Source organism: Myotis myotis, unplaced genomic scaffold (genome assembly GCF_014108235.1).
Source record: "Myotis myotis isolate mMyoMyo1 unplaced genomic scaffold, mMyoMyo1.p scaffold_m19_p_18, whole genome shotgun sequence".
NCBI classification, from domain to species: Eukaryota; Metazoa; Chordata; class Mammalia; order Chiroptera; family Vespertilionidae; genus Myotis; species Myotis myotis.
The window spans coordinates 27,633,893-27,660,936 of record NW_023416322.1 but is presented as its reverse complement, the minus strand read 5'-3'; the positions used below and the strand labels follow the sequence as shown (position 1 = coordinate 27,660,936).

At 52.4% G+C, this 27,044-nt stretch overlaps 1 protein-coding gene across 5 annotated transcripts; it reads right to left on the bottom strand.

Moving 5' to 3' along the window:
• Positions 1 to 490: 490 nt before the first annotated feature.
• Positions 491 to 26,496, bottom strand: SMG5 (SMG5 nonsense mediated mRNA decay factor). 5 transcript variants are annotated; one of them, XM_036343749.1, is made up of 22 exons: positions 26,260 to 26,496; positions 22,068 to 22,166; positions 21,434 to 21,557; positions 20,935 to 21,091; positions 19,164 to 19,253; positions 17,799 to 17,888; positions 17,038 to 17,116; positions 16,297 to 16,422; positions 16,123 to 16,191; positions 15,473 to 15,681; positions 14,699 to 14,836; positions 13,951 to 14,547; positions 12,340 to 12,515; positions 11,283 to 11,358; positions 10,360 to 10,535; positions 9,235 to 9,393; positions 4,579 to 4,638; positions 3,934 to 4,093; positions 3,422 to 3,512; positions 2,546 to 2,620; positions 2,018 to 2,156; positions 491 to 1,842 (listed from the first exon to the last, which is right to left on the bottom strand). In XM_036343749.1, the coding sequence occupies exons 1-22, from the start codon at positions 26,331 to 26,333 to the stop codon at positions 1,759 to 1,761; spliced, it is 3,048 nt and encodes a 1,015-aa protein (XP_036199642.1). In that variant the 5' UTR covers positions 26,334 to 26,496; the 3' UTR covers positions 491 to 1,758. The 5 variants fall into 5 exon arrangements, with proteins under 5 accessions (XP_036199642.1, XP_036199644.1, XP_036199643.1 ...); XM_036343751.1 differs by lacking the exon at positions 9,235 to 9,393; XM_036343750.1 differs by lacking the exons at positions 9,235 to 9,393; positions 26,260 to 26,496 and adding an exon at positions 23,166 to 23,186.
• Between the last annotated feature and the right edge of the window lie 548 nt (positions 26,497 to 27,044).

Sequence of the window (27,044 nt, the reverse complement as noted above, 5' to 3'; positions counted from 1 at the left end):
GGCCAAGCAGAGAATCCCAAATCCTGGTCTTGGAATCAGAAACCATCTCTCACTCTACTTCATTGCCTCTGAGCACCTGGTGCTGGGCTGACTCCAGAGCAAATGCCTTTAGCAAATGGTTCAACAAGGGATTTGCCAAGCTTACTCCCCAAAGACGCACTTAAGGTACCAGTCCTTGCAGAGGGATAGGGACTGAATCTGGCTTCAAGGTTCATCCCCTGCTCCCTTGAGGAAATCTCCCGATTCATAGGATCCAGCAAACAAGGCCTTCAAAATCCTGTTTTCACCCATCACCCTTACAAAGGCACCAGCTGTTTACAGGATCAAGGAACTTGACAATGTCACTATGTCTGGAGCTTTTGCTGAAATTCCAAACTTCTTGCTTCAATGCATTCATTCACCTTGAAGAAATCTTTCCAAAATGCCATTTTTTAGCACGCCATCTCCCACATCCCAATAAAACTGCAGAAAGGCACCTGGAGACGGGGAGTGGGCTTCAGGGGTCTTTATTAAATGATGCTGTAGCCTCAGTCTGTCAGAGATTGGGAGGGGGGTGACCCTATCTCCCAGGCTGTCCCAGACTTGCTATCTTGGAGGAAGGAGGCAGGATGTCTGCTCTCCTCTGAGAACAGCCCAGGAAGCTAGGCTAGTGCTGGGGTGAGGGAAAGCAGAGCTGAGATCCCCACCCTCAACCCCTGGGGGAGGGGCCAAGGCAATCCTGGCCAGTCACCCACCCACAGCCCCACTCTTGCTGCTCCCTTCACTGTCCTGAGCTATTCATGATCTCTGCTTCCACAGTCACCTCCACATCCCAAGAGCTAGCCCCATGCTCAGCCCCACCAGGCCTTCGGTCCTGGGGAAGGGCGAAGCAGGAAGCCCATCAGGATTAGGGCCCTGACTGGGCAGCTTCAGGAGGCCTCTCCTTTCTCTAGTCAAGGGGGTGGTGGCCTCAGACTGCATCCCCCTCTTCTTACTGGCATCCCACTGTTGCAGCACAGCAACCAAGAGCACAAAGCACGGTGACTGTGGGACTGGTGGGCACAAGAACCCCCACTGGCACACAGGCCAGACTGCCCACAGCTGGTGAGGCCTGCTCCCTGCCCTGGAAGCTAGGCAGAGGGAGAGCAGAAGTGGGGAACTGGGTGTGCAGCCCCAGCAGCACGGGAGGGATGCAAGCCCGGCTCCCCTGCCAGTGCAGCCAGCCCCAGGCCCCTCTTCTTGAAGAGTCCCCAAAGCTCCAGAGCTGCCCAAGCCCCACAAGGGGAAATGAGAACGGGTGGTCTCCGAGGAGGGCAGGGTCTGTGGAAAACCACCCAGATACCTGGTGCTACCTCCTCTTCCCCAGGACTGGAGGGTCCAAACTCCTAGCCCAACCACCCCCCATCTTAGGTGAGGAAGGGCCTCTTCTGCATCCCTTCCCCTCAGAGGTCCAGGAATCACGCCAGTGAAACTCAGACACCCACGCCTGCCACCCGCCTCTGGGGACAGCAGGAGGGTTGAGGCAGGAAGGCTGACTAGGGGCCCACAGGCCTCTCCTGCTCCAAATACTTTCCTCACTTCCTGACATCGTCTTGGCAACAGGGGGTGCCCACCCTCCCAGCTGGCTCCTGGGCCCTCCCTCAGCCTGTGTGCAGCTGGGCTTCCTTCCTGAGTGCGTGCGGGAGTCTGTGGTGGGGTGACTACAGGTGGTGGTCCCAGCAGCCAGAGAGGGCAGGAGAGATCTGGAGTCAGCCCCACTGCAGGGCTTGGGAATCAGTCTCAACCAATCTCCTTCCACTGCTTGTAGAAGTCCAGGACATTCTTGATGTCCACACTGGCATGTGCTGCGGCCTGCAGGGCTGCCTGTGGAGGGGAGCAAGAGAGATGGGTGAGAGTCTGACTCCTGAACTCCGGGACAAGTCGCTGAGGGGAAGGGGTGATGGAAGAGGAAAAGGGCCACCGCCCGGAGGGTCTGAGGAGGAGCCTCGTCCGGTACTTCTCCCCCATTCCAGGCCCCGCTCCTCACCCGCTCACCCACCTGCATAGGGCCCGAGAGCACGCTGGGGCTGTCCAGTGGAAGGCCTGTGATGATGGTCACCATGCCACCTGGGTCCTCCTCACCTGCCCCCTGGGCTAGAGTCAGTTGTTTGCAGCTGTCCAGGATCTTATAGAGGGTCCTGGTGGGGAGGAGAGGAAGGTAGGCCAAGCCCAGGCATTAGCACAGCCTAAACCCCAGGATTTCCAGGGCACAGGGGAAGCTAGGGAGGGGAGGGCACCAGTAGGGAGCAACAGCAACCAGGCAGCCAAGGCAGGAGGAAGCTGGCATTGGAGGATGTGCCATGGGGAGTGGGCAAAGGCGCACTGAGGACATCAAGCCTTAGCATCTCAAGGCCCCAGGGAATCGGGTGCTAGAGCAACTCCTTCCTCCAAGGGGACTGGCAGGAGGCCCAGCGGGTCCTGCCACCTGTGCCCGAGTTCCTTGGCCCTGTCCTCTCCCCCAGGGAGTGGCAGAGGAGCGAAGCAGGCAGGCTACCTGAGGTTCTAGGGGGAGGGGCTGAAACTTTACCAGGCATCTGCATCCTGTCTCTTCAGCTTATGTCGCTCAAAGCTCTTCCCCACCTCTTTCTGGCAGCGAATGTACCTGCGAAGAACACAGGAGAGTGGAGGTGGGGGGCACAGGAGCAAGGGCACTGCACACACAGCCGACCATTGTGGCTCCGGGGCCTAGCTCTCCGGAGCAGGGAGGGGGCACCTCTCTCCCATCACAGGTCTGCTGGGAGCCATTTCGAAGTTTCCTGGCCGCTGGCTCACTTTCTTCCTGATAACATCAATCGCTCGGTCCCTCCCAGTGGGGGGAGTTGGGAGGGGAGAAATAGCAGACGCTTTTCAAGTCAGGGCTTCTGGAGACAAGGTCCAAACAAGCAGGCTTTGTACAGCTTCCTGGCAGATGTGGGGTGGGGTTTGGGGGTGTCAGCTGGCAGGGAGGCCAGAAGGAAAGGCCTGTGTGGGCCGGGCACCTACATGCTGTGGTCTGACCATCGCGGGTCATGGGGAGGTGGGAAGCCCCAGGCGGTCCCAAGGAGGCACTGCCACCCTAGCAACTCTGGTCAGTCCCAACCCTGTAAGCAGGAGAAACGCTTGCAACAGTGCCCACAGCCTGGAGCTGGGGTTTGCTCCCTTCTCCCCAGAGATGCTGATCTCATGTTCGCCCCAGAGGCAAATGGACAGCAGGTCAGTGCTTCCCCCCACAGCTCCTGGCCCCTCTAATCACTATTTCAGCACCTAAGACCTTGACTTGTTAGGTCTTCGGTTTTCCCTCCCCAGCAGTGAGCAAACTGTGCGCAGGGACTGCAAGTGTGTGTTTTATCCACAAGTAACACACAAGCATTTGTTGTCTGGGAGACATACGGGATCAGCACCGGTCCAGTGGGCCTGCACTCACCTGTTTCCTTTTTTAAACTCTGCCTCTAGGTATCGGATCCCATCCCGGGCCCCTGGGTGTTCCTTCTTCAGCAAATCCAGGCCATCAATCACTAGTGGGCAAGGTGGGGGTGGGGAAAGACAAAGCAGATGAACTCAGAGTGTGTGGCAGGGGCTCTGCAGGAAGTAGCTGAGCTCCTCCAGCACACACTGCAGGAAAGGAAGGGATGGGCCGTGACTCCGACAGGGCTCCTGAAGTCCCTCAAAAGTATGACCTCCTGCCAGTCATGGACTTGGCAATTTACCAATTGCTTTCATTTAGATATTCTCCTCTGTTTCTCCCAACGATCTTGTGAGTCAGGATTTAAGAGATCATGCCCATTTCACAGATGAACTCACTGAAGTTCAGAGTTGAAAGCACTTGACCAAGGCCACTGTGTATAAACTGGGCTCCAAATAAAGGTCTCTCAATCCCAAGCCCAGAGTCTATTTTAGCCACCTTCTATCTGTCCTCCCACCTCCCAGCATGCTCACCTGTCCTTGGGATGATGACAATGAAGCGGCCACTGGTGGCCAGCTGGCGGATGATGGGGAGGTGGTGGCAGAGGGCCTGGGTGTCAGGGACGAGGTAGGGTGACATTGCTGACTGGGCCTTGGGCTGCTGTAGGCTCCCTTCCAGCTGAGAGACCTCGAGCTGGTGAGAGAAGGCACAGTGGGTGGAGCTGTGTGGGCTCCGCAGCCGGGCAGGGGAAATGGTTCTCAAAGGGGCTCTTAGAGGGCTCCACCTGCTGCCCCAGGGACAGGGGACTCCTTCTACCAATGACCTTGGAGGCAAGGTAGACAGAAACAAGGGTTAAAGTAAAGAGAAAGAGAAGGGAAAGAGGCAGAATGAAAGCTGCCAGACGGCAAGGCCCTGTGAAGAATGGGCTTCGGGAGGCGATCTGGGAGGCCAGGAAGGGAGTAATCTGGGCAAAGAGGGGCCCCAGGAGGGCAGGGGGCTGCAGCTGGAGGGTGAGGACCTGCCAATGGGCTGTGGGCGATAACCAGGAGGAGGAGGAGGAGGAGGAGGAGGAGGAGGAGGAAGAGGAGGAGGAGGAGGAGGAGGAGGAGGAGGAGGAGGAGGAGGAGGAGGAGGAGGAGGAGGAGGAGGAGGAGGAGAAAGAGGAGGAGAAGCAGCACCTGGAGTCGCAGCTGGGCCATGTCTCTCATAAGTCTGTTCCGCCGAGCTTCTTCCTGCGCCTACAAGGGAAACACCAAGTGCTAAGCTGGGACGAGGCGCTGAGGCTGCACTCCTTCCCCCAGCGGCCAAGACCAAGAAGAGTGCTGGGGTCTGAAGCAGGTATGGCTCTCTACCGACCCCGCTAAGTGAGAAGAAGAGAAGCACGGGAGAAAACATCGCTCACTGTTCCAACGCCAGGAGGGAGGCAGCAGACAGCAGCACTCAGGGCACAGGACAGCACCTGGCTGTGCCTCAGCGTCTGAGCTCTGCCCTCTGCCTTCTCCCTCCCCGGGATAAATACTACCCATGCACCCCATTTCCCTGCCTCTATCACCATCCATTTGCCCAGTTCTTTTTAATACATTTTTTCTGATTTCAGAGAGGAATGGAGAGGGAGAGAAAGACAGAAACATCAATGATGAGTGAGAATCACTGCTTCCACTGGGGATCAAGCCCTAAACCCAGAAATGTGCCCTGACCCGGAATCTTACCATGACATCCTGATTCATAGGTCGACACTCAACCACTGAGCCACACTGGCCAGGCCACTTGCCAATTTCTTTCAAATCTTGTTTCAGCCTAGACCTACAACTCTGAACCACATATCCAACTGCCTACTTGGCAGCCCCATCTACTCAAAAACCTGCTCCTCTTTTTTTTTTTTTTTTTTTAATTAATATTTTATTGATTTTTTACAAAGAGAAAGGGAGAGGGATAAAGAGTTAGAAACATCGATGAGAGAGAAACATCAGTCAGCTGCCTCCTGCACACTCCCTACTGGGGATGTGCCCGCAACCAAGGTACATGCCCTTGACTGGAATCGAACCTGGGACCCTTCAGTCCGCAGGCCGACACTCTATCCACTGAGCCAAACCGGTCAGAGCCTGCTCCTCTTTTTAGTATTCCCCAACTTGGTACGTAAACCAAGTCAGAAAGCTGAGGTGGCTGACTTTTCCTTCTCTCAGCCCCAGCAGTTACTGGCTTCCCAGTCCTGTTAATTGTACCTTCTAAAATATCATTCAAGGCCCGACTGGCGTGACTCAGTGGTTGAGCATCAACCTATGAACCAGGCCAGTTTGGTTCCCGGTATGGGCACATACCTGGGTTGCGGGCTCAATCCCCATCGGGGGGTGTGCAGAAGGCAGCCAATCGATGAGTCTCTCTCATCATTAATGTTTCTAACTCTCTCTCCCTCTCCCTTCCTCTCTGAAATCAATAAAAATGTTTAATATATATATATATATTCATTCATTCAAATCCTTCTGCATCCCTCCATCTCCTACTCTAAGCCAGCACCTCCCACCCTTGACTATTTTTTTTTTTTAAATATGTTTTATTGATTTTCTACAGAGAGGAAGGGAGAGGGACAGAAAGCCAGAAACATCAACGAGAGAGAAACACCGATCAGCCGCCTCCCGCACACTCCCCACTGAGGATGTGCCCGCAACCAAGGCACATGCCCCCTACCGGAATCGAACCCGGGACCCCTGAGTCCGCAGGCCGACACTCCATCCACCGAGCCAAACCGGTTCTGGCATCACCCTTGACTATTATAAACACCTCCTTACTGGTGTCTGCCTCTAATCCAATCCATTGTTTCTGCCTGTAACCAAGGCATCTTCCAAAAACCAGCTGATATCCCATCATGGATGGTTTTGACTGAAAGTCCTTTGATGGTTTTCCTTTGGCTTCTGGGTGAAGTAAAAATTACTTAATCTGGCCCTAACCAGTTTGGCTCAGTGGATAGAGCGTCGGCCTGTGGACTGAAAGGTCCCAGGTTCGATTCCAGTCAAGGGCATGTACCTTGGTTGCAGGCACATCCCCGGTAGGAGGTGTGCAGGAGGCAGCTGATCGATGTTTCTCTCTCATCGATGTTTCTGACTCTCTATCCCTCTCCCTTCCTCTCTGTAAAAAATCAATAAAATATATTTTAAAAAATTACTTAATCTGTATATATCGGGAGTTCGACTGGGAGATCAGGAGTTTGATCGCTCACTATGACGTGCGCTGACCAGCAGGGGGCAGCGCGGAACAAAGGAAGGCCCCTATCGACCATAATCACCAGCCAGGCCTAGGGACCCTACTCATGCAAGAATTTAGGGCACCAGGCCTCTAGTATGGTATAAAAGATGAGGCTATGGATAGGAACTTACCCTAAAAGTTATGGGGAGCCACTGAAGACTCTAAAGGGCATCAGCACAGTGGTGCTTTAAAATGTGAGTGCGGCCCTAGCTGGTTTTGCTCAGTGGATAGAGCTGTCAGCCTGCGAACTGAAGGGTCCCAGGTTCGATGCTGGTCAAGGGCACATGGCGGCTCGATCCCCAGTAGGGGGCATGCAGGAGATAGCCAATCAATGACTCTCTGTCATCATTGATGTTTCTTTCTTTCCCTCTCTCCTCCCCCCCTCCTCTATGAAATCAATAAAATATATATATATATATATATTTTTTAAAAAGCTGAGCACCACTCCAGCTTACAATAAGAACAATTTCAGATTATCCAATTCCAGAGCCTTGGCACGTCCTCATCTATAGAATGAGGATGCAGCACCCACCTCACAGGACTGCTGAGAGGGTTAAACGAGATGTCACATGCAAGCCCAGCTTTGCACACAGAAAGCTCTGGAGAAATGACAGGTGCCATGGCAACACGACAATGACCACACCGCCGCTGCGAGGGAATAAACCCCTGGGTGCAAGCCTGAGACTCAGGCAGAGCAGGAGGCAGCCCCAGCAGGGAATGTGGCCCATGCCCAGCTTGGTCTGTGTCCAAAACCACACGAGAGGGGCTCTCAGATATTCCCTGCCCCCCAGGATGAGTCTTCAAGAACTGCAGGCTAAAGGAAATGCCTGCAAAAACCTGAACATTTTTTGAAGCTGTGCAACTTCCCCATAGTTATTTTTGTAACCCCATGTTTTCCCCTATGGAACAGCAATGAAAGCCTTAACACAAAGGGTTTGTTTTTAGCAAAATGTCCTTGCTTTTAAGACAACAAGGAAGGGAGTTTCTGGGGAGCCTGTACCCCTTCCCAGACAAGCAGACCATCCACAGGAAGGGTGTGCTGAGAGGAGGTAGGAAAGTCTGGGCGAAGGACGGAAGGGAGAACATGGGCCTGCCGAGCCCGTGGCCATGCTCCCGTGCCAGACACCATGACCCCACTCGGCTCAGGGAGGACACAGCCCAGGGCTGTGCAGGCCCCACTGTGGAACCCAGACTGTTGTTCACAAAAAAAGTCTGCCTTGTTCGGGGCTTGTCAGTGACCAGAATACTGACAAGTCTGACACAGAGCAGACTCTCAATAAATATTTATGGGATGAATTACTGAATGGAAAAGAGGTAACACAGGCCACTTCCTCCGGGTTGGGACTCTGTGGATGGGATCAAGCCTGGGATGGGAGGCTTTCTGCATGGTGTGTGATACCAAGATCCCTCTATTCCAGGGCGGGGAACCGTTTTTCTGCGAAGGGCCACTCAGATATTTATGACATCATTCGAGGGGCATACAAAATTATCAACTTAAAAATTAGCCTGCTAGCCCTGCTAAGTTTGGTACAGTGGATAGAGCATCAGCCTGCAGACCAAAGGGTTCCAGGTTCGATTCCAGTCAAGGGCAATTACCTGGTTGCAGGCTCCTCCCCGGCCTGGGCCCTGGTCAGGGCTTGTGCAGGAAGCAACTAATTGATGTGTTTCTCTCACATCGATGTTTCTCTCTGTCTCTCCCTCACTCTAAAAATCAATGAAAAAATATCCTCGGGTGAGGATTAAAAAAAAGAAAAAGCCAGCTAAGCCAGCTGGTGTAGTTCAGTGGCTGAACTCTCTCTCCCTTCCTCTCTGAAATCAATAAAAAAAAATATTTTAAAAAGTATTAGCCATAACCGGTTTGGCTCAGTGGAGAGAGCGTCGGCTTGAGGGCTGAAAGGTCCCAGGTTCGATTCCGGTGAAGGGCATGTACCTTGGTTGCGAGCACATCCCCAGTGGGGGGTGTGCAGGAGGCAGCTGATCGATGTTTCTCTCTCGTCGATGTTTCTGACTCTCTATCCCTCTCCCTTCCTCTCTGTGAAAAATTAATAAAATATATTTAAAAATATATATATATTAGCCTGCTATATTTGGCAAAACATTTAATTAACTCACCCCTACTGCCTTGGCAGGGCCAGACCAAATGATTTTGAGGGTATTATATGTCCTTCGGGCTAGACGTTCCCAACCGCTGCGCTATACCTTTCCATTCCTCAGTCTTCATCCCTCGGAAAGGGAAGGGAAAGGAAGGAGCATTTGCTGTGATAACGTGCCCGGTGCCTCACAGGTACTATCATTCCATCTTCACAACAATCCCCTAACGCTGATTCTACTATTCCCAGTGACTTGCTCAATTCACAGACACAGAGGTGACAAAGATGGCCCTCAACCCGCAGGCAGTCCGGATACTGGGCCAGGGCCATGCTGCCTCTGCTCAAAGCAACTCTCATTCCTGCCCATCAGCCGTCCCGCAGGTCCCTTCTCTAGGCTCGGTTTCCCCAGCCCCAGCACCACATTCTTCGGTCAAGGGCCGCCAGTGTGAGGCTCTCCCTCTGGCTTCTCGGAGAGCCGTGGGGCCCGGGGCGGGGCTGGCTCACCATGCGGAACTGGGCTTGGGCCTGCTGCAGCAGGCCCTCCTGCTCAGACTGCGCCGTGCTGACGAAGATGCCGACCTCCGAGCTGAACTGCAGGCTGCTGCCTTGTAGGCGGGCGACGAAGTGGCCAAAGCTGCGGATGCAGCAGATGCGCACGACCGACTGTGAGGAGACACACGGGAGCCCAGCCCAGCTGAGCAGAGCTGCTCCCAAGGGCTCCCCCCCCCCCCCCGCCTCCCGACTGTGCCAGCCACCTCAGCAACAAGTGCTCCTTGGAAAGGCTCACGGTCTGTGGGGTGGGAAAGAGGAGCACTGAAGCCCAAAGCCTCCAACTGCCAGACGAGGCATGAGCAAGAAGGGCAAGGAGACTCACAGGACCCGGAAACCAGGGCTCGGGCTCAGAAGAAAGAGCCGGCACTGAGCTGGGAGTGAGGAGACCTGGCTCTAATGCCACCTCTCTCCTCTGAGTTTCAGCTCCTCAGGTGTAAACTGAGGGACTGAACTACATCAACATTTCCAACGTCTTTTTTTGTCAGCAGAACCCTTCTTCCCCGTCAAACAAAAATCTTATCTGGAACCTTAAAGCATGAAACAGACTAAATTGCCCTGGCTACAGCAGGAGCAACCAAAAGATGTCGGAAGCCTGGGAGGCCGTCTGCTTGGCTTCCCTCTGCTGCCCCCAGATGGCCCATGTAGTGACACGGATTCAAGGGCAAAAGTCACCGCACTAAGTGGACAGCATATGCCCTTCAGCTCTAACTCTCTTGATTGCTTGACGTTCAATCAGAGGATGGCGCACAGCAGAAAGAGACCGATAAGATTTCAAAGCCCCAGAATTCACTTGTTCTGTCCTCTACACAGGAAAAAAGATGGAAAAGGGAGGAAGGCTTGTTCCACAACAGGAGACCACCCCACCAGACCTGTGCAAGGACGATCTGCCAAGAAGGAAAGACACTCAGACAACTCACTGAATAAAGGACTCAGCCTGTAACCCCAAGGACACTCGCCCTGCCTAATGGGGACAGGGGGGCGGGGGGTGCTTCCCTGCCCCCTCCAATTTTGAGCCCCTGCTTTGCTGCTGTGTCTGACTGACAACACAGCTTGTGGCCTGAGAAATAATGTCCTCACCTCCTCTAAGGTGCTGAGCAGGGGCCGATCCGTGTCAAAGTTAAAGCGTCTGTGGGCAGCCCGGAGGGGAGGCAGGTTGCGAAGTGCCATGTCCTCTGGAAGCAGCAGGCTAGAGGGGAGGTCAGGCAGTTCACAACCTTCAAGAAGCCCATGGACCTCGGGACACAGGGCTAGGCCTGGGGAAAAGAGGACACGTGAGACCACTCACCCTGTGGGAGCCCTAGGCAGAGGGACATCGCCTTGTTTGGAAATTCCCAGGCTAATGATAGGACACACCCCTAGGGCAGAATGGGGGGAGAGATGGGGGCAGAGATGGCGGGAGGAAAGGAGAGAGACAAACACATGGGACTGTCAGGCAGAGCTCTAGAAGCCCAGAGCTGGAAGGGCTGGGGGAACAGAGCAGGTGGGAGAACCAGGAGGCCTCAGGGTAAGGCTCCCTGACCACAGGGCAATTACTTCCATTAGGTTGAAAGAGAGAGGAGGGGCTCTGGGGGAAGGAATAACCTTTGGGTGAGTCCAGTGGTAGGAGAAGGTGGAGATTTCCAATTAGACGGTGGTAGGAGGAAACAACCCAGACAGATGAACTCTGGAGGTCAAGGTCAGTTCTCAATGACCAAGGCACCAGTGTGGCACCAGCGACTGGGGCTGGCCTCCAGGCTCCCCTCACTCTGCTCTTGCCCACTCCACTGCCTCCCCAGGGAGCACACTCCCTGGCAGACCAGGCCACCTGCCCACAGTGGGGCAGTGTTGGGGTGAGAAACCAGAGCGGCCAAGGCCACAATGACTGCTATGTGTGAGGGAGGCTTGGCAGTGAATACCATTAACCTCCTTACCCCAAGGGCCAGGTTACCAGGAAGGGGGATGGGCTTCGAGGGGCCAATGAGGGAGAGGGGAAAGGAGAGTAGTGCCAGGGACTCACTTACCAGACTCTTGGAGTTCGCCAGCAGCTGGCAACAGATTCAACAACACAGAGAGGCGGTTCCACAGACTTTGAGAGCTCTGGGGAGAGAGGGCAGAGGAGGCCCTCAGCCAGGGCAGTGTGGGGGATGGCAGGCGCAAGAAAAGCACACCCTTGAGAGGCCTGCGGCCAAGGGGGTCTGTGGAAGACCTGGAAACAGGGAGCCCATGGAGCCTTGCTGAACTTCACCTCCAACGGAAGGTTTCACAGAGAAGGCAGGAGGCCAGGAAGGCCTCTCTGGACCGTGGTGGGGGGAGCCAGAGCATTTGAGCACTTCTCCCTGCCCAGCATGAACCCTCACCATGCCCACATGGGACACTGCTGAGGGATGTGACCTCACATCTCCATCTTACCTCACCTCCCTCAATGACAAACAGTTTCTAAGTAACGAAGCTGTTATCAGACATAAGCACACACCCAAGGGTGTGCCTGGCCCTGACCACTCTCATCTAGGGCAACCTGCAGGGAAAAGGGACCCACACAGGGCAGGTGTGCTCGTACGATGTTGGATAAAAGCCCCCGGGCACTAGAGGCTCTGGTCAAGACCAAGATTCTGAACCTGAGAAGAAGGCTGCCATTGCCCCAGCCAGCCCTGAGCCATCAGTCCCTGACACCATTCCAGCTGCACGACTAAGCGATTCCCTAAGCTGCTGCCCTACCCTTGTCTGGAACTCCCACCATTCCCATCGCTTCCATCCCTATTCAGTATGCTCTCCTTTCTCGAGTCTCTGAACACATACTCTCACCAACATTATTCTTAATGGCAGGCACCACCTCTGGCACTGGAGATACAAAGCAGAGTGAGCAGCTCTCTCTCTCCCTCCACACAATTTGTATTCCAGATCACAGTCCTCCAGGCCAAAGGTCAGGCCTAATCCTTCTCCTATAGAAAGTCTAAGAGCCCAGCAGAGAAGGGGTGCTTGGCAACAATTCTTACCAGACCACTGGGTGGGATTCCTAGGCCGCGTCCTGACCCCCTCCCCCAACGCCCTGAGACCTGACAAGACCGAGGAGTGACACACCTGAGCACACACGATGATGAGGTCGGGGTTGGTCCGTAGCCAGTCCAGGAAGACTTTCACAGCAGGAAGCAGGCCTTCAGCCATCAGGACCTGCAGCTTCTCCTGGATGCTGCGCTCATTCCGACAGGAGTGCCCACTGGACTCACTCGCCTCCGACTCAGAGCCCTCCTCAGAGGCTGGGGTGGACGGAAAGAACTGGGCTGACTAACAGGTATGTGACACAGGCTTTAGCTCTGTGGGGGCACCCGCCTGGACTCTTGAAGAATTTTGATATGAAAGACAGGGAATTACTTAGACTCCTGCCTCGTTTTTGTAGGCCCATAATTTTTTATTTTTTGTTTTCGAGAGGAGAGGAGAGAGAAACATTGATGCGAGAGGGTAACATCGATCAGCTGCCTCCTGCACACCCCCTACCAGGAATCGAGCCCACAACCCAGGCATGTGCCCCCACCAGAAATTGAACAGGCAACCTTTCGGTGCATGGGACAATGCTCAACCAACTGAGCCACATCGGCTGGGCATTAACTGGCTGCTTCTAAAGCATGAGCCTGGTGTCTTTTTAAATGATTCCTTTAGCCTCAAGCTAATTTGTGAGACGGGTCTACAACTATACCCAAAGCAATGTTTACGAAGAGCATACTCTGCGAGAAGGCAGGGCGGATACAGAGGCTACAGGGAGGGAGAACAGGCACAAAATTAAAACAACTACTGGCAGCTCCAACTTTGTAGGTTAGAGCGCCGAGCACGTTTCCTCATTTCTCTTATTCGGTCACTATGTCCTAGTCCCACCCACACACCAGGCCCTGTGTTAGGCACTAGGGATAACACACACTCTCCTGCTCTCGGGAGGCTCACAGGCTGGTGGGAGAGACAGACAAATCGACAGATAATTTCACTTGAGGGGGAAAGGGCCAGAAGTGTCCTAAGTGCAGAGGCTAGAAGAACCCACAGAAAGAAAACCTAACCTAACCGTGAAGTCCCAAACCAAGTAACTTTCAAGCTAAAATCTATACAGCAAGTAAAAATTAGCCACGCAACAGGCTAGGACAAGAGAGAAAAAATATGCTGCAGACCGAAGGAGCACCATGCACAGCAACCTGGAGGTAAAGCGTTTAGAGGAGGGACAGTAACTATTCCAGCAGGTTGCTGTAAAAGTTAAGTAAGACAATACCTGCAGAAAGTCCAGCCTAGTGCTTGGCACAGAGGAGACTCAAGCAGTGCTCACTGCTGCTGACTGGGTGTTCCCTCTGCAGGGAAGACACTCAGAAGATAAGTCTCACTCTAATCCACTGGTTGTTCTAACTTCCAGGAGCCCTGGCAGGACCTGGGAAGGCACCAGGGAAAGAAACGTAGCTGCACTTGTCAGGTGGAGAGGCAAACCCCAAACTCACAGGGCAGCATGAAGGGGAAAAGGTGTAAAACCAGGAAGGAGGCTGGGAGCTGGGAATGAGGAAGTGAGCAAGAGAAGGGTTCTCAGGAAACAACTCCTGGCTATGGAGAGGACCCAAGGTAAGGCAGCAAAGGTGGGGTGAGAGGTGCTCACACAGACAGCACAGGGGCCTCTCAGGTGAATGCTGATGGCACGGAGGTGCAGACAAGAGGCCCAAGTACCTGGCTCTGAGGGCTTATCCACATCCCCATTGACACAGGGCCTGTGGCTGGCCAAGGTGTGAGGGTCAGCGGTGGGCTGGGGGAGCAGGTTGCTGAAGGTGGGGGCCAGTCGGAAGCAGCGCTTGGTCTGGAACATCTGGGTGGACATGGCTTGTAGATTGCTGGCAATGCTGGCCTCACTGGGGCCCAGAGGGCCATTGAGGGATTCAGGAGCCTCCGACTTAGCCCGAGGGGGTTCCAGGGCTGGGGACCGTGTCCCTTCCTCATCCTCCATGTCTTCCAGGTCTGATCGGGACTCTTGGCTGTTCATTTCCGAGTCTGTCTCAGCATCAAAGGCTGTCTCCCCACCTTCAAGACTCTTGTCGGAGCCACTGTCCGAGCCCTCACTGGCCCGGGCCGAATCATGGCTTGAGTCAGATTCAAAGCCCTCACTCAGGTCACTATCATCACCAGCTTTGGGCAGGTGGCGGTGGCGGCGGCGACGGCGAAGGCAAGAGAGGCGGGAGAACTTCCGATTCTTCCGGACCTCGCCCACTTGAGGTGCTATGGGAGAAGGCTCTTCCTCCTTCTCCAAGGGTTCCTTGGACTCTGGTTCATCTGTGGAAAGAGGCTGGTCAGGTCGGGCCTAGGGACAAACTGGAAGCTGAAATCTGGAAGGTACCCTACACACCATCACCCGCCAACCCGGTATTCCCCTTCCTGGATCCACGTGCTCACATTTCCAGGCACACCCTCCCCAGGCCTGTACCTGTGCCATCACTCTGGAACGCCGGGACGGGACTTTCCCCCTCTTCCAGCTCAGCCTGCAGCCGTATGTTGACATGATTGACGAGGTGAGAGAAGAGGGCCAGGGTAAAGGCAATGGCTGCACTGTACTGTTTGGATCCTAAAGCCAGGAAAGCCAGGCATTAGGGACCCAGGGCCCTGAGGAGGAGGGGGAACCATCAATTCCAACCCCATATCACCTATTCTCAATCCTTCCAAGGATCAAACTACCTCTCAAAGCTTCTTCTAAGGTAAAAAAATTTCTCAGGTCTCTGCACTATTATCCTGTAATCTAGAAGGTGCCAGCTCACCCAGCGCTTCCTCACGTAAGCGTATCCTCTTGTCCCATCTCATTCTCCCTGGCTTTGATGCCTTCACACAGGCTCCTCCCCCAACCCCAAGCACCTTCACATCCAGCCCTGCTTCTCCTTACCTTCCTTCCAACCTTGTTCTACATACACCTCCTCTACCAGGAAAGTTTGCAGAACTGACCCTTGTGTCTGCCTGGGTCCTGGCTAGGGGTGTGTGTTTGTGAGAGGGAGTGAGGAGGAGGGGAAAGGGATGTGCTATGCCTTGTTCATTCATCAGCAGGTCCCTTAGGGTAAGGCACCTTGTCCCTTACTCTCCCACAGCTAAGCAGTGACACAGTAGTGAAAGGGCTGCTTGTGGAAGGAAGTTGATAAATAAGAAGCTGCAGAAAAGGGTAGTGAGGATCCCAGAAGCCAGTGGAGGGGAAAAGAGGGACCCAGGAAGTTACCTGCTCTCTTCAAGCTATGCACACCCATAAGGCAGATGATGACCATTTGAAAGATTAGAAGGTCCGGGAGGAAAGCATATCCGCTCTCATACTCCTCCTCATCCTCACTGGCCAGGCTGAGGTTGGGTGAGGAGGGCAGGTAGAAGAGGCAGAGGTTGAAGTCCTCCAAGACTGACTGGCAAAGCGCTGTCAGCTCTGAGTCCACGGAGCTATGGGAGGGCAAGAGGAATAAGGGAGGTTAGTGATGGAGGATGGGGCAGGAAAAAAAAGAGTTGGGAATGTAGGATTCCGACAAAAGACTAAGGAATCCTGCAGGGGAACTTCAGAGCACAACAGGGGACTCAATGCTGAGCTGATCTCTAAAGCAGACAAAATAACAGGGAAGGACAGGCGCAAAGTGGAAGCGATGTGAGTGGGCTTTCCATTCAGTTGCTCCTTCAACATCCAACAAGAGCCCATTTTGAGCCAGAGGAAGAGCTGCCCAGAGAATGGGCAAACAGTGAGGGATGCCAAGAAAAGGCTAACTAGCTAGAGAACTTCCACCTAAGAGGCAGAACTCAGCAGCCCACCCCTCCTCTTCAAGCATCCTCCGTAAAAGCTGCCATGGGGGGCGCACAGGACAGTTCCTGCTCATGCTCTCCCCCACTCACCTGCTTTTGGGCTGCAGGAGGCTTTGCAGATACATAAAGTTCACCAGCAACCTCTTAATGTCTTTACATCTGAAATGAGAGGAGCCCCGGGTAAATGGTGAGTGGCTCCAGAGTCCCTGTGGCCTACTGCACCCAATGCAGAAAGAGCCCCTCCTTCCCACAGGCGGCGCTCACCGCTTCTTGCTGGGGGAGAGTTTCCGAGTCTCACACTTCTTCAGCTGGTGGTACATTTTGGCTGCCTTGTCAAACAGCCTCTTGAGGTTCCCATAGGCCCCCTCAAAGGACACTTCTGATTGGATGCTGAAGGAGACACAGAGGCAAACTATTGAGTCTTGGCAGGGACACGGAAGGGATGGGGTGGAGTAAGGTGGGGAGGGGTGAAGAGGGAAATGTCACTCTGCCAAGGATTTACAATACAATGTTTCTAGTAAATAAAGGCTGCCCCAGCCTCCCCTTCCATATATACTCAGGGTGAAAGCTCTCTCTCCTAAAAAAACCACGCCCATACACCAACTTTTATTGTAACAGCTGTGTCAGATCCAGGGAAGCTGGTCCCCTATATATCATCACTGTCACCTCAAAACACTGAAGCTCTACAATTCTGAGGTTCTTGTCTGAGGATACTTTGGTAACATTTCATCAACTCTGCCAAATTTATTTCCTTCTTTAAAACAGCAATCCTATATTTTGCATAATATAGTGGACAGCCATTTAGCTGCCCAAGTGCCTACAAATCCAGGTGGCTGTATAAAAAGCAGCAGGAGTGTCAAGGGGCCCTGACAGGAGGGCCCCCTCAATCTTAGGATTCCCCTACTTCAGGCGGGAGCTAGAGAAGGGAGGAAGGGAAAAGAGAAAAAGAAGCAGGGATGGTATGGCCAAGGAAACAGGGCTGGGGAAAGAGTGGCAAATACTCACCAGCGCAGGTAGCAGTACATGGCTTCCACATTATAGTACTTGCTGCCCGCAAGGGTGCCCAGCTGGTTGAAGGGCATTCCTGGGGAGAGAGAAGTCACACAGCCTGTAGCCACAATACTCACCCAAAGCTGCCAGGCCCAACCAAAGTAAGCACCAGAGAACTCTTGGGGGGAAGAGTTGGGCTTGCAGGGGTCGAGGTCATTAGCAGCTTAATCTTATTTCTCCAGGGGGTTATTGATTATAGACTCACTTCCTATTAGCCTATTCCTGCCTGGGCGGCCAAGGATTTCAGCACTGATGGGTCCCATTCCTTCAGCGGTAGCTGTGACTCTTCCAAGGTTGACAGAACTCCATGGAGCCTTCTCCCCTACCCCAGTTTCTCACCTCTGATATCTCCTTCCTCTAATCCCCATCTCTCCCTGTGATGGAGCCTAATCCCTTCTCTTATTGTCTCCTGTGGGGGCAGATGAAGTACAGTCTCCGCTTTCTACGCAGACTTCAGGGACAGGAAAGCCCTCTTCTCTCTTCCTCCTTTTCTGCCTCCCTCCTTCTTAGTTCAAGACTTTCCCATTTCTCTTCCTCTTCCACCATCTTCTGAGTGTGCCGTACAAGGGGGAGAATGCATAACCAAGGTGAAGTACAAGAGAACTGAGTGAGGTAAGGACCCAGGGGAAAGTGAGTATGGCCTACCTGCCATCTCAACATTGTCTTCCTCTTGGGAAATGATGCTGGCTGGGAGGCCCAAGCAAGGGTTCACTTACCAATCTGGGGAGCTACTGACAGGGCTTGGTAGTAAAATCTCTCAGCGAGCAGCTCGGTGTCTACGCCAGCTAATTCATTCTGATATCGTGCTGTAGGAGAGGGGGAAGAGAAACACGATGACTCCATATTTCAGAAAAACCTCCCCTCATCTGGGAGTCCATTTTGAGGAGCTGTAATAAGAGCCTGGAAGGAAGACACCTGAGCTAGGAGGCAGGCTCCTCGGATCTCTCCCTCTCTCTCTCTCTCTCTTACTGATGAGAGAGACAGAGAGAGAGAGAGAGAGGGATTGATTTATTGTTCTACCCATTTACTCACTGGTTGTCTCTTTTATACACCCTGGCTGGAGATCGAACCCACCTTGGCATTTCAGGATAATGCTCCACCAGGGCTCTCTGGCTCAGCCATTTTTTTTTTTTTTTTAAATTTATATTAGGGAAAGAGAAAGAAAGAAAGATGAGAGACAGAAACATGGATCAGTTGCCTCCCATAAGCACCCTGACCAGGAATCAAACCTGCCACCCTTCGGTGCAAGGGACAATGCTCAACCAACTGAGCTACACCGGCCAGGACTTTCTGGCAATCTTAAATGTGCATGACTAAGGGCAAATTATTCAATTTTCTCCTCCTCAATGGTAAGTTCAAAATGTAAAGACTATTTATTTAGTATGTGTAAAGTAAACAGGCTCTTCTTGTCTATCTCTTGCCAATGAAGGTAAGCTACCGCATATATAATTAATTGGAAAGACCTATGATAACTTGGTTCTGTAATGCAACTGCTTAGTTCTAGAGGAGACATTACTGATCCTTGCTCTGTCCAATGAGAAACAGCCGATTCTCTCTGTGCACCCTGCCTCTGAGGGTTCCAGGAGTGGGCTTAGGGCAGGAAGAGAAGCAGCCTCAAGTCAACAAAAGATAATGCACCCAACAGCCACACACAGGCTGCCTAATGAGCATCCTTTGTCTATTAGGACTAGAGACCCAGGAGCCATAAAGAGAGTACTTTTCCATTCTAAGAAATATTTGTCAGGCAAGTACGTCCTTCCTGAGGCCTGACTTCAATCCCTCTAAGAGTCCATAGAGATTTTTTTTTAAAAGGAGACATGTAAAGCTTCCAGACACACCACTGAAACAGAGTTATCACCCTGACTTTCGCAAAATTCAAAAACATTTTCCTTCTTCCCATATTCACTGATCCTCTCCAACTCACAGAAGAGCAGTGAAAAGAAGGGAACACTGTAAACAGATGAAAAGGAAAAAGTGATCAGGCCCAAACTATTTCTGCTCTTAGAGCAAGCATGTCAAACTGAAGCAGCTTGAGCCTGTCCTGAGCCTAAACAGAGAAAATGAAAGGTGCATCTTCTTACACAAATCGCCCAGGTACACTAGACATCGGTGGCATGCCATCTGTGCCCAGTCCATCTCCTTCCCTGAAGCAGACACTGGCTTCTTGCATCCTGAGAGAGAAAGGAGAGAAATTATGAGCCCATCCCTCTTCCCCTACCTATGGGGCATACCTTTCCTAGGTGGGGAAAGGAACAAGAATCCAGGGTTAGTCTTGGAACACTGTCTCATAGGACGGAGAAGACACTCATCCAGGACATAGGCAGAGACACAGGTTTGCAGGGAGGACGCATTCACGGGATAGGAAGAAACGGGAGAGAAGGGCTAGGGTCCTCAATTTAGGATAGCTCCCTGGGGGAAGGTCACATGAAAGGTCATCATAGGAAGGCTTCTTTCAAAAGGAAGAAGAGGTGAGGCTCAAGTGTGAGGACAGCTGTGGGTGCCCTGGGTGGAAGATCCCCACATAAAGGCCAAAGTTCGGGTAAAGAAGGGAAACCTGCCCAAGAGGGAAGGAATGCGATGAGACCAAGGTAAATACTCCCGGCTTCCCCTGGGAGAGGAGCCCACAGAGGACACGGCAGCAGACGGCAGTCTGCCCCTGAGGGAGACAAGGTGCTGGCCTTGCCTGAGGACGGTGTGGCCGCTCTCGCCGCCTGTAACTTCAGTTCAGAAAGCCTGACTGGTGGAGAGGCAGTTTCTCCTGTGCTGGGCACTGGTCTAAGTGTCTTACAATATGAATTTAGCTGAGTTCACAGCGGCCCCATGAGGTGGTAGCTGAGGAAATCAGTCACACAGTGGTAAGTGGCAGAGCCAAGACTCAAAGGGCAGGCTGGCTCCGGAGCATCCTCTTGTCTACTCCACCTGCAACCACTCTCCTGGGTGTGCAGCTCCCCATTCTGAAAAGCTCTTTCTAATGTTTTCTACAGAGACACCTCTGAGTCAGCTGAATGGGGAAAACATCAATAAAAAGAAAAACTAAAGTGGACTGGGGAACCAACTTTTTGAGGTAAGGGTTCGTCATCTCTTTTAGGCTATGAACCTTCTAGCCATCTCGTTTAAAACCTATGCATGCTGTCTCAGAGGAATGTTATTTTGTTTTTAAACGATGGTTTTGAATGCACAAAATACAGTGCTATGCTGTGCTTCTGACCAGAAAATGCTTCCGTGTGGTAGCACACACACAACCTTCACCTCTGACACAGCATGCCTATGACCTGGTGAGGGCAGGGGCATAGGGCTGGGGAGAGAAGGGAGTATAAAGAACAAAGGGAGTCGGAGAAAGAGGGAAGGAGCACTAAAGGGTGGCCAAATTGAAGAGAAAATTACCAACTAAAAAAGAAGGTATAAACTACAGCGGCCAGTGCCTGAGATGGCTGCAAAGAGATTTGCATTATGATGAAAGAATGTCCATAATATCCCCAACATTTCTAAAATGTTCAATACTTTCAAATACTGGCAAACAATCTCTAAAGTTCAAAGAAACAGTGCCAGCCAAATTCAACGGGGAGAAGAAAGCAAATTCTATTAATACCATCTTCCAGTGCCAGGCCTACTCTAGATCATTCCATCCCTGCTCCTCCTCACTCCGCATCAGCCCACAATCCCAGACCAACAGAGGTCTCTGTCTTTCTTAACATCTTCACCCTAACCCATATGCTTGCTTGGATAAATTCAAACTTCATGAACCATTTGTAGGTCTTGGCTGGGTCACAGGTGACATGAACCCTTTGGGATAAGACCAGAGATAGAGGCCTATGAGCTTGTTCCTCAAGTCCGCCTTCAGACTTCACTAACCTATGAGGGGGTCGGTGACATGGGTCCAGTCGATGCAGCATTGCAGTTCAAGCTGGTAGTGGGACTGGATATAGAGAAGAAGATGCTGGTAGAAGCCAATGCCAGCCACCAGGTGTGTTCTGTAGGCACATTCCAAGGTGCTCCGGCTGTGGATATGCTAGAGAGTTGGAAAGGGAGGGGGGTGGCTAAGCAACAAGCTCCGAGTACTGCTCCCCCCTCCATAAGCTTTTCATCTCACTGAGGAAATAAACTTCTCTTCTTGGCTCTGGAACTTTATCCACATCTCCTCTCAATCACAAATTACCCCACACCCTCATTCTGGGATCAGGCTCCCTCCTTCCCCTCCTAATTCTATCTAACGCCCTTCCTCCTTTCTGACATCTCTTCCTTGGCTCCCCCATCTCCAACCATGCTCCGGCCCACATTCCTAGCTGTCTCTTCCTTCCTTAGCTTCTCCTCTTTAGACACATTTCTCCCCAAGACCTAGATCTCCCCTTACCTTTTTGTTAGTCTTGATAAGCTGGATAACTTCATAGTATACCTTTCTCCACAGCAGCTCCTCAGCCTTCCTCCCATAGTCCACTGGGTGCAGGAACATAAGCTTGACGCAGAGCTCACGCAGCCTGGAAGGGTGCAGAGGAGCATGAGAGAGACTGCCCACTCCTTAGTGAAGGACACAAGAACCGAGGGCAAGGAAGCATTTGTCAACACCCTACCCACAAATCTCTGGGCCCCCCAATCGACATCCAGGCTCAGTCAGTATGACCCAGGACAAGAGTAATGCTAGAAGGCAGTAGGAACCCCAAAAGATACATGGGAGCAGTAAGAATTTGAATAAACTTCATTTTTTTCCCCTGCACACTTCTCTCCTTTCTTCCCTGCCTATTTGTCCCCCCGTTTTCCTTTCATTGTGAGTATGGTATGGCCAATTCCCCCAACTCAAATGCCACTCTCTGGCACCAGTCTATTAGATGCAGAAGCTGAAAACAGAGTGAGGATCCCCGTCTCCTCTCTTAGGAGGGACAGAGCCTTCACAGCCATTACTGTGCCATGGGGACAGAAGGTAAGAACATGTGTCTATGTGTGACAGGGTTTTAGACGAAGAGAGAGAGAAGAACCTCTCTCCAGCTTACTTGTTCCTCAGGCTAATGTTCTCTGGTTTGAACACTTCTTGATAAGCGGTTTTGTTGCAAAGGATGAGGTCCAGTCGATGCACAGCCTCCACGACAGCCCTGCAAGGGAATACAGGCAAACGGCCCTCAGCCATGGTATGGTCCCCCTAGGATGCTAGGGCACTGACCCTAAAGGACAAGCTAAAGAATTAGGGGGCAGAAATGAGAATGTTGCAGGTTGCGCTCGGTACAAAACAAAATGAAGTCTCCATCTAGATAGAGCTGCACCCCCGGGGGACAGCTGGCAATGACAGAGACATTTCTGATGGTCACAACTGGGGGTATGGAGATGAGCTGCCACTATCATTTCTTAGGTGTTGCTAGACACCTCATAATACACAGGACAGTCCACCATAATAATTATCCCGCCCAAATGTCAAGTGTCAAGGAAGAGAAACCCTGTGATAGGGAAAGTGGACTCTTCCAATGGAAAGAGCATAGGCTGTGATCCCAGGTGGAAAATACAGGGTTTGAACCCTGGCTGTGCCTTACTAACTCTAACTTTGGGCAGCAAATTACCTGACCTCTTTAAGCCTTAGTTACCACAGCCATAAAAATAAAGAAAATAATAGCAGCTACCAGAGTACTATTGGGAGAATGAAATAAAATAATTTATATACAACACTGGCACATGGTGGGCACCCAATAAATAATGGTGGAATTAATAAATTCTTATTATGCAAGGGCTTACTATTTCTGACAGAAAGGAAAGGCATTCCTAGTATAAAATTCTGCCTTGGAATAGTGGAGTATGGGAAAGTAGGGTGGGGGGTTCCTGAGCTGCCTTATCTTAAGGTCTCCTGGATTCTGCTGAAGGAATTGTTTAATACAGAGTCTAGGTTATGGAACCAGACTGCCTGGGTTCAAATCTTGGTTCCAATTGTTACCAGCTATGTGGTCTTGGGGAAAATACCTAACTTCCTTATGTCTCAGTTCTCCCATCTATAAATTGGGAATAACATGATCACCTATTTTGTGAGGATTAAATCAGTTAATATAAGAAGCACTCGTAACAGGGCCTCACACACAGTTAAGTGTTCCGTAAGGAGAAATCCCCACCCTTCTTGCTGTAAGGCTGAGGAGCCCCCAGGCACTAACAGAAGGCCAAGGAAACGTTCTGGAGGGCTAGGTGTCATCTCTGGATGAGGAAAACCCAGAAGATGACCGGCAGCAGCTGTAAGAACAAATGAATCAGGCATCGCTCTGGACACAAAAGCAACCAAAACCAAAGAGTGATGGTGCCTAAAACAATACAAGATTGTTACACGATGGAATACTATGCTGCTCTAAAAAGGAAGGAACTCTTACCATTTGCAACGGCATGGATGGAACTGGAGAGCATTATGCTAAGTGAAATAAGCCAGTCAATGAAGGAAAAATACCACATGATCTCACTCATTCATGGATAATAGAGACCATTATAAACTTTTGAACAATAATAGATACAGAGGCAGAGCTGCCTCAAACAAATTGTCAAACTACAGCAGGAAGGCCGGGGAGGGTTGCGGGGCAGGAGGTAGGGGGGTAAGAGATCAACTAAAGGACTTGTATGCATGCATATAAGCATAACCAATGGACCTAAGACATTGGGGGATAGGGGAGGCTAGGGGACTGTCTAGGGCGGGGGGATAAAATGGACACATATGTAATACCCTTTGTAATACTTTAAGCAATAAAAAAATTAAAAAAAATAAAAAAACAATACAAGATTGTTTCCGAAAACTAAAACGTGTGCTCCTGGGTCGGGAAAGGGGGCCCAGCAGGTGAGCACCTGTGGAGGCTTCGGTGGTACAGCACCGAAAGCTGCCCTTCCAGGGCAAAGCGAGCACCAGAGCCCTGATGAGTGGGTGGGATGGTAGTCAAGGCCTTCTCCCAGGCAAACTTGAGAGCTGAGCACTTCTCCAAACACCTTCCGGGCTGCCCTTCAGCCAGCCTGGCCCTGGATGCCAGGGCAGCATCGTGCAGCCGTCAGTGACTTACTCTATACCAGCTTAGCCCTCAGGGCAGGGGTAGATGTAAGGAGTGCGTACACGTGTGTGTATTTTTATGGGCAGGCTCCAGAGCTCTCCGTAGATTCTCAATCAAAAAAAATGCTAACAGCCACTACTCTAAGTTCTAACTGCAAATTCTTAAACCTGAGAGGACTCAGGACTTTCTTCTCCATTCCCCATCAGACCATAAACTCCTCCACAAAAACTGTCCTGTGCCTCATTCTCTACTATAATCCCAGGCCAAGCACAGTGTTAAAATATAAAAATATTAAAAAAAAAAAAAAAAAAAAAAAAAAGCCGAAACCGGTTTGGCTCAGTGGATAGAACGTCAGCCTGCGGACTGAAAGGTCCCAGGTTCAATTCCGGTCAAGGGCATGTACCTGGGTTGCGGGCACATCCCCAGTGGGAGATGTGCAGGAGGCGGCTGATCGATGTTTCTCTCTCATCGATGTTTCTAACTCTCTCTCTCTCTCCCTTCCTCTCTGTAAAAAACCAATAAAATATATTTTTTAAAAAATGTATTTTTTAGAAGTTAATTGGCCTAATTAACTAATTGGTGCTTATATCCCTTCCAGCATCCCTACTCCAGTTGCCTTTTCTTCTGAAGGGCTTAAAACATTTCAGAATTTCATTTCTGTAAACAGTTACACTATGGGAATGACCCAAATTTACGAAAGCTCAGAGTGAGATAGGCCAATGATACACTTATCCTGGGCAGAGAAATCAGATCTCCCCTCTTCCAGTTCCTTCCGCCAATCACCACTGCTGTGATAAAGAACAAACACAGAGGCCTGCTGCCTCCCCGTTCCACCCCATCAGGGCCAACCACACACAATTACAAGCAGAGAGACACCCAGGTGCACCCATGTGAGCCACACACGCAGGCACATCAGCTTAACTCAGCCAGGTAGTGACTTGAGAAAGAACTACATCTGAGAATGACAAAAGGGTGACCAGAGCCATTACCAAAAGCAGAAGACACGGAAGCCGGCAGCCACTGCCCAGGCTGTCTGACAGGCAGCACTGACAGCAGCACCCAAGGCACAGGTGCCCCCCCCCCCCCCCCAGCCAGCGCCTCGCGGGGCGGCCGCAGTGGGAGCCCGGGCACTGAGGCATTGGGTCACTTTTCTATTCTGGGAGCAGCCTCTACTCCCCGTCTCCTGGCGTATAAAGCCAGGGCGGGCAGTGCGCCTACTCACGGGAGGAAAGGCAACATGCTCTGGCTCTTTGGCTGTCAAGAGGGGGCCAAGGGCTCGGAGGGCAGCCTTCTCAGGCGAACAGTTCCGTTCAGGAGAGCCTGAGCCCTCCCTACCAGAAAGCAGAGAACTCAACCTGATCTCTATGTTCATTCTCTTCCGATCCGGTTCGACAGCCCAAGCTCCAGCTGCCCCCCGCACAGAAAATCCCCGACCCGGGTGGGAAGAGCTCCTGCCGGCCTGTTCCCCACAGAGGGCTGAAGGCGCTGGGCTGGGCGCGAGTGGCTGCCTGGCCATGAGGCTGGAGGAAGGCAAGACCCAGGAGTCCCCAGGTGCCCTGAAACGGGCTCCCATGACCAAGAACGCTCTGGACTCCAAGTCCTTTACGGCCCTTCCAGGCCAACACACCGTCTCCGGGCCTTTCTTTTCGTTCAGATTCCCAAAAACTAGAGCCATGAGAGGCTGCAGAATGTGTCAAGTCCAAACCTTCCCTTTTAAGGGTGAGGAAGCGCGGGCCCAAGGTCACACAGTGCGAGGCGGGCAGGCAGGCACCTGAACCGGCTCTCATCTCAGCTCAGGGCTCTTCCCAGGAAGCCCTACCTGCGGAGTTCTTAGCGCCATTCTCCGCCGGGTTTCCCTCCACCGCTGACTCCACCCTTCACCTTCCCAACCCCTCAATTCCCACCTTCTTAGCCCAAATCCGCAAGGCTCGGAGCCCGCCCCGGGCTCACCGCGCCCCGCGTAGGGGATTCCTCCACGTGCTTCCATCCAAACCTCCCACCCACCCAATTCCCGCTTCCAGCTCCATCCCGGGCTACAGGGCCCCGTCCCCGCCCCCGCCCCCCGCGCCCTCAAAAATTGCACCCTCCTCTACCGCCCGCACCCCGGGACTACCCGCCCGAGGCCCCACCCCTCGCTGTCCCCTACTTCCCTCCGCAGGTGCACGCACGCCCCGGCCCCTCTCACCGGTAAAGCCGCTTAGTGTGAAGGACTTTTGCTTCGGGTTCGCTGCTCTCCCCTGCGGCGGGGCCTTGGCTCATGGTGCCCGGATCCGGAGATGGTTCCCGGTCACAGGCTCCCGCCGCCCACCGCTACAGCCACAACTGCAGTCTCCGACCGTAGCCGCCACCACGGCCGGCCCTGCTCGGCCGCCATCGCTGTAAGGCGGCTGCCCGCGACAGCTCCTCCTCCGCCTGGCAAATCTCGCGATATCGGCTGCACCTTTGCGGGCCAGTGACCGACGGCTGCCAAATCTCGCGAAACTCGTTTTCCCTCCCGGGAAGTTGCCCGAACTAACTCTGGGCAGCGGCAGCTTAACCTTTTTCCGGCTTCTTCAAGCCCTGAAGAAAAACTTTATTGACAAAGCTACCAGAAAACGGACAGTGGACCCAGCCAGTGGGCTGAAACCAAACCGGATGGGCTCATGCTAGGAGCTAGAGCTGACTTTGCCTCGTCCCTACAGAGGTTATTTAGTCCATCCTTCTGCTCCTCCACCCACCCGCGACCAGTTGAACCAAGTCTCTTTCAGATTACTGGGTAGAGTGATTCCAAATCTCCCTTTTTTCTGTTATTTAAACAAACAACAGAAGTGTATGTGAAAGTGTTCTTGTAAAGAGCCGAACATAAGAGTAAGGCTCTCCAAGACATGAACCTTCTGTAAGTGCCTCGGCCCTCCACCTCTCCCTCCCAAACGTTTCCAGCCCAAACATTTATTGCACACCCGCCGTTTTCCAGCCACAAAGCCGGGTCTG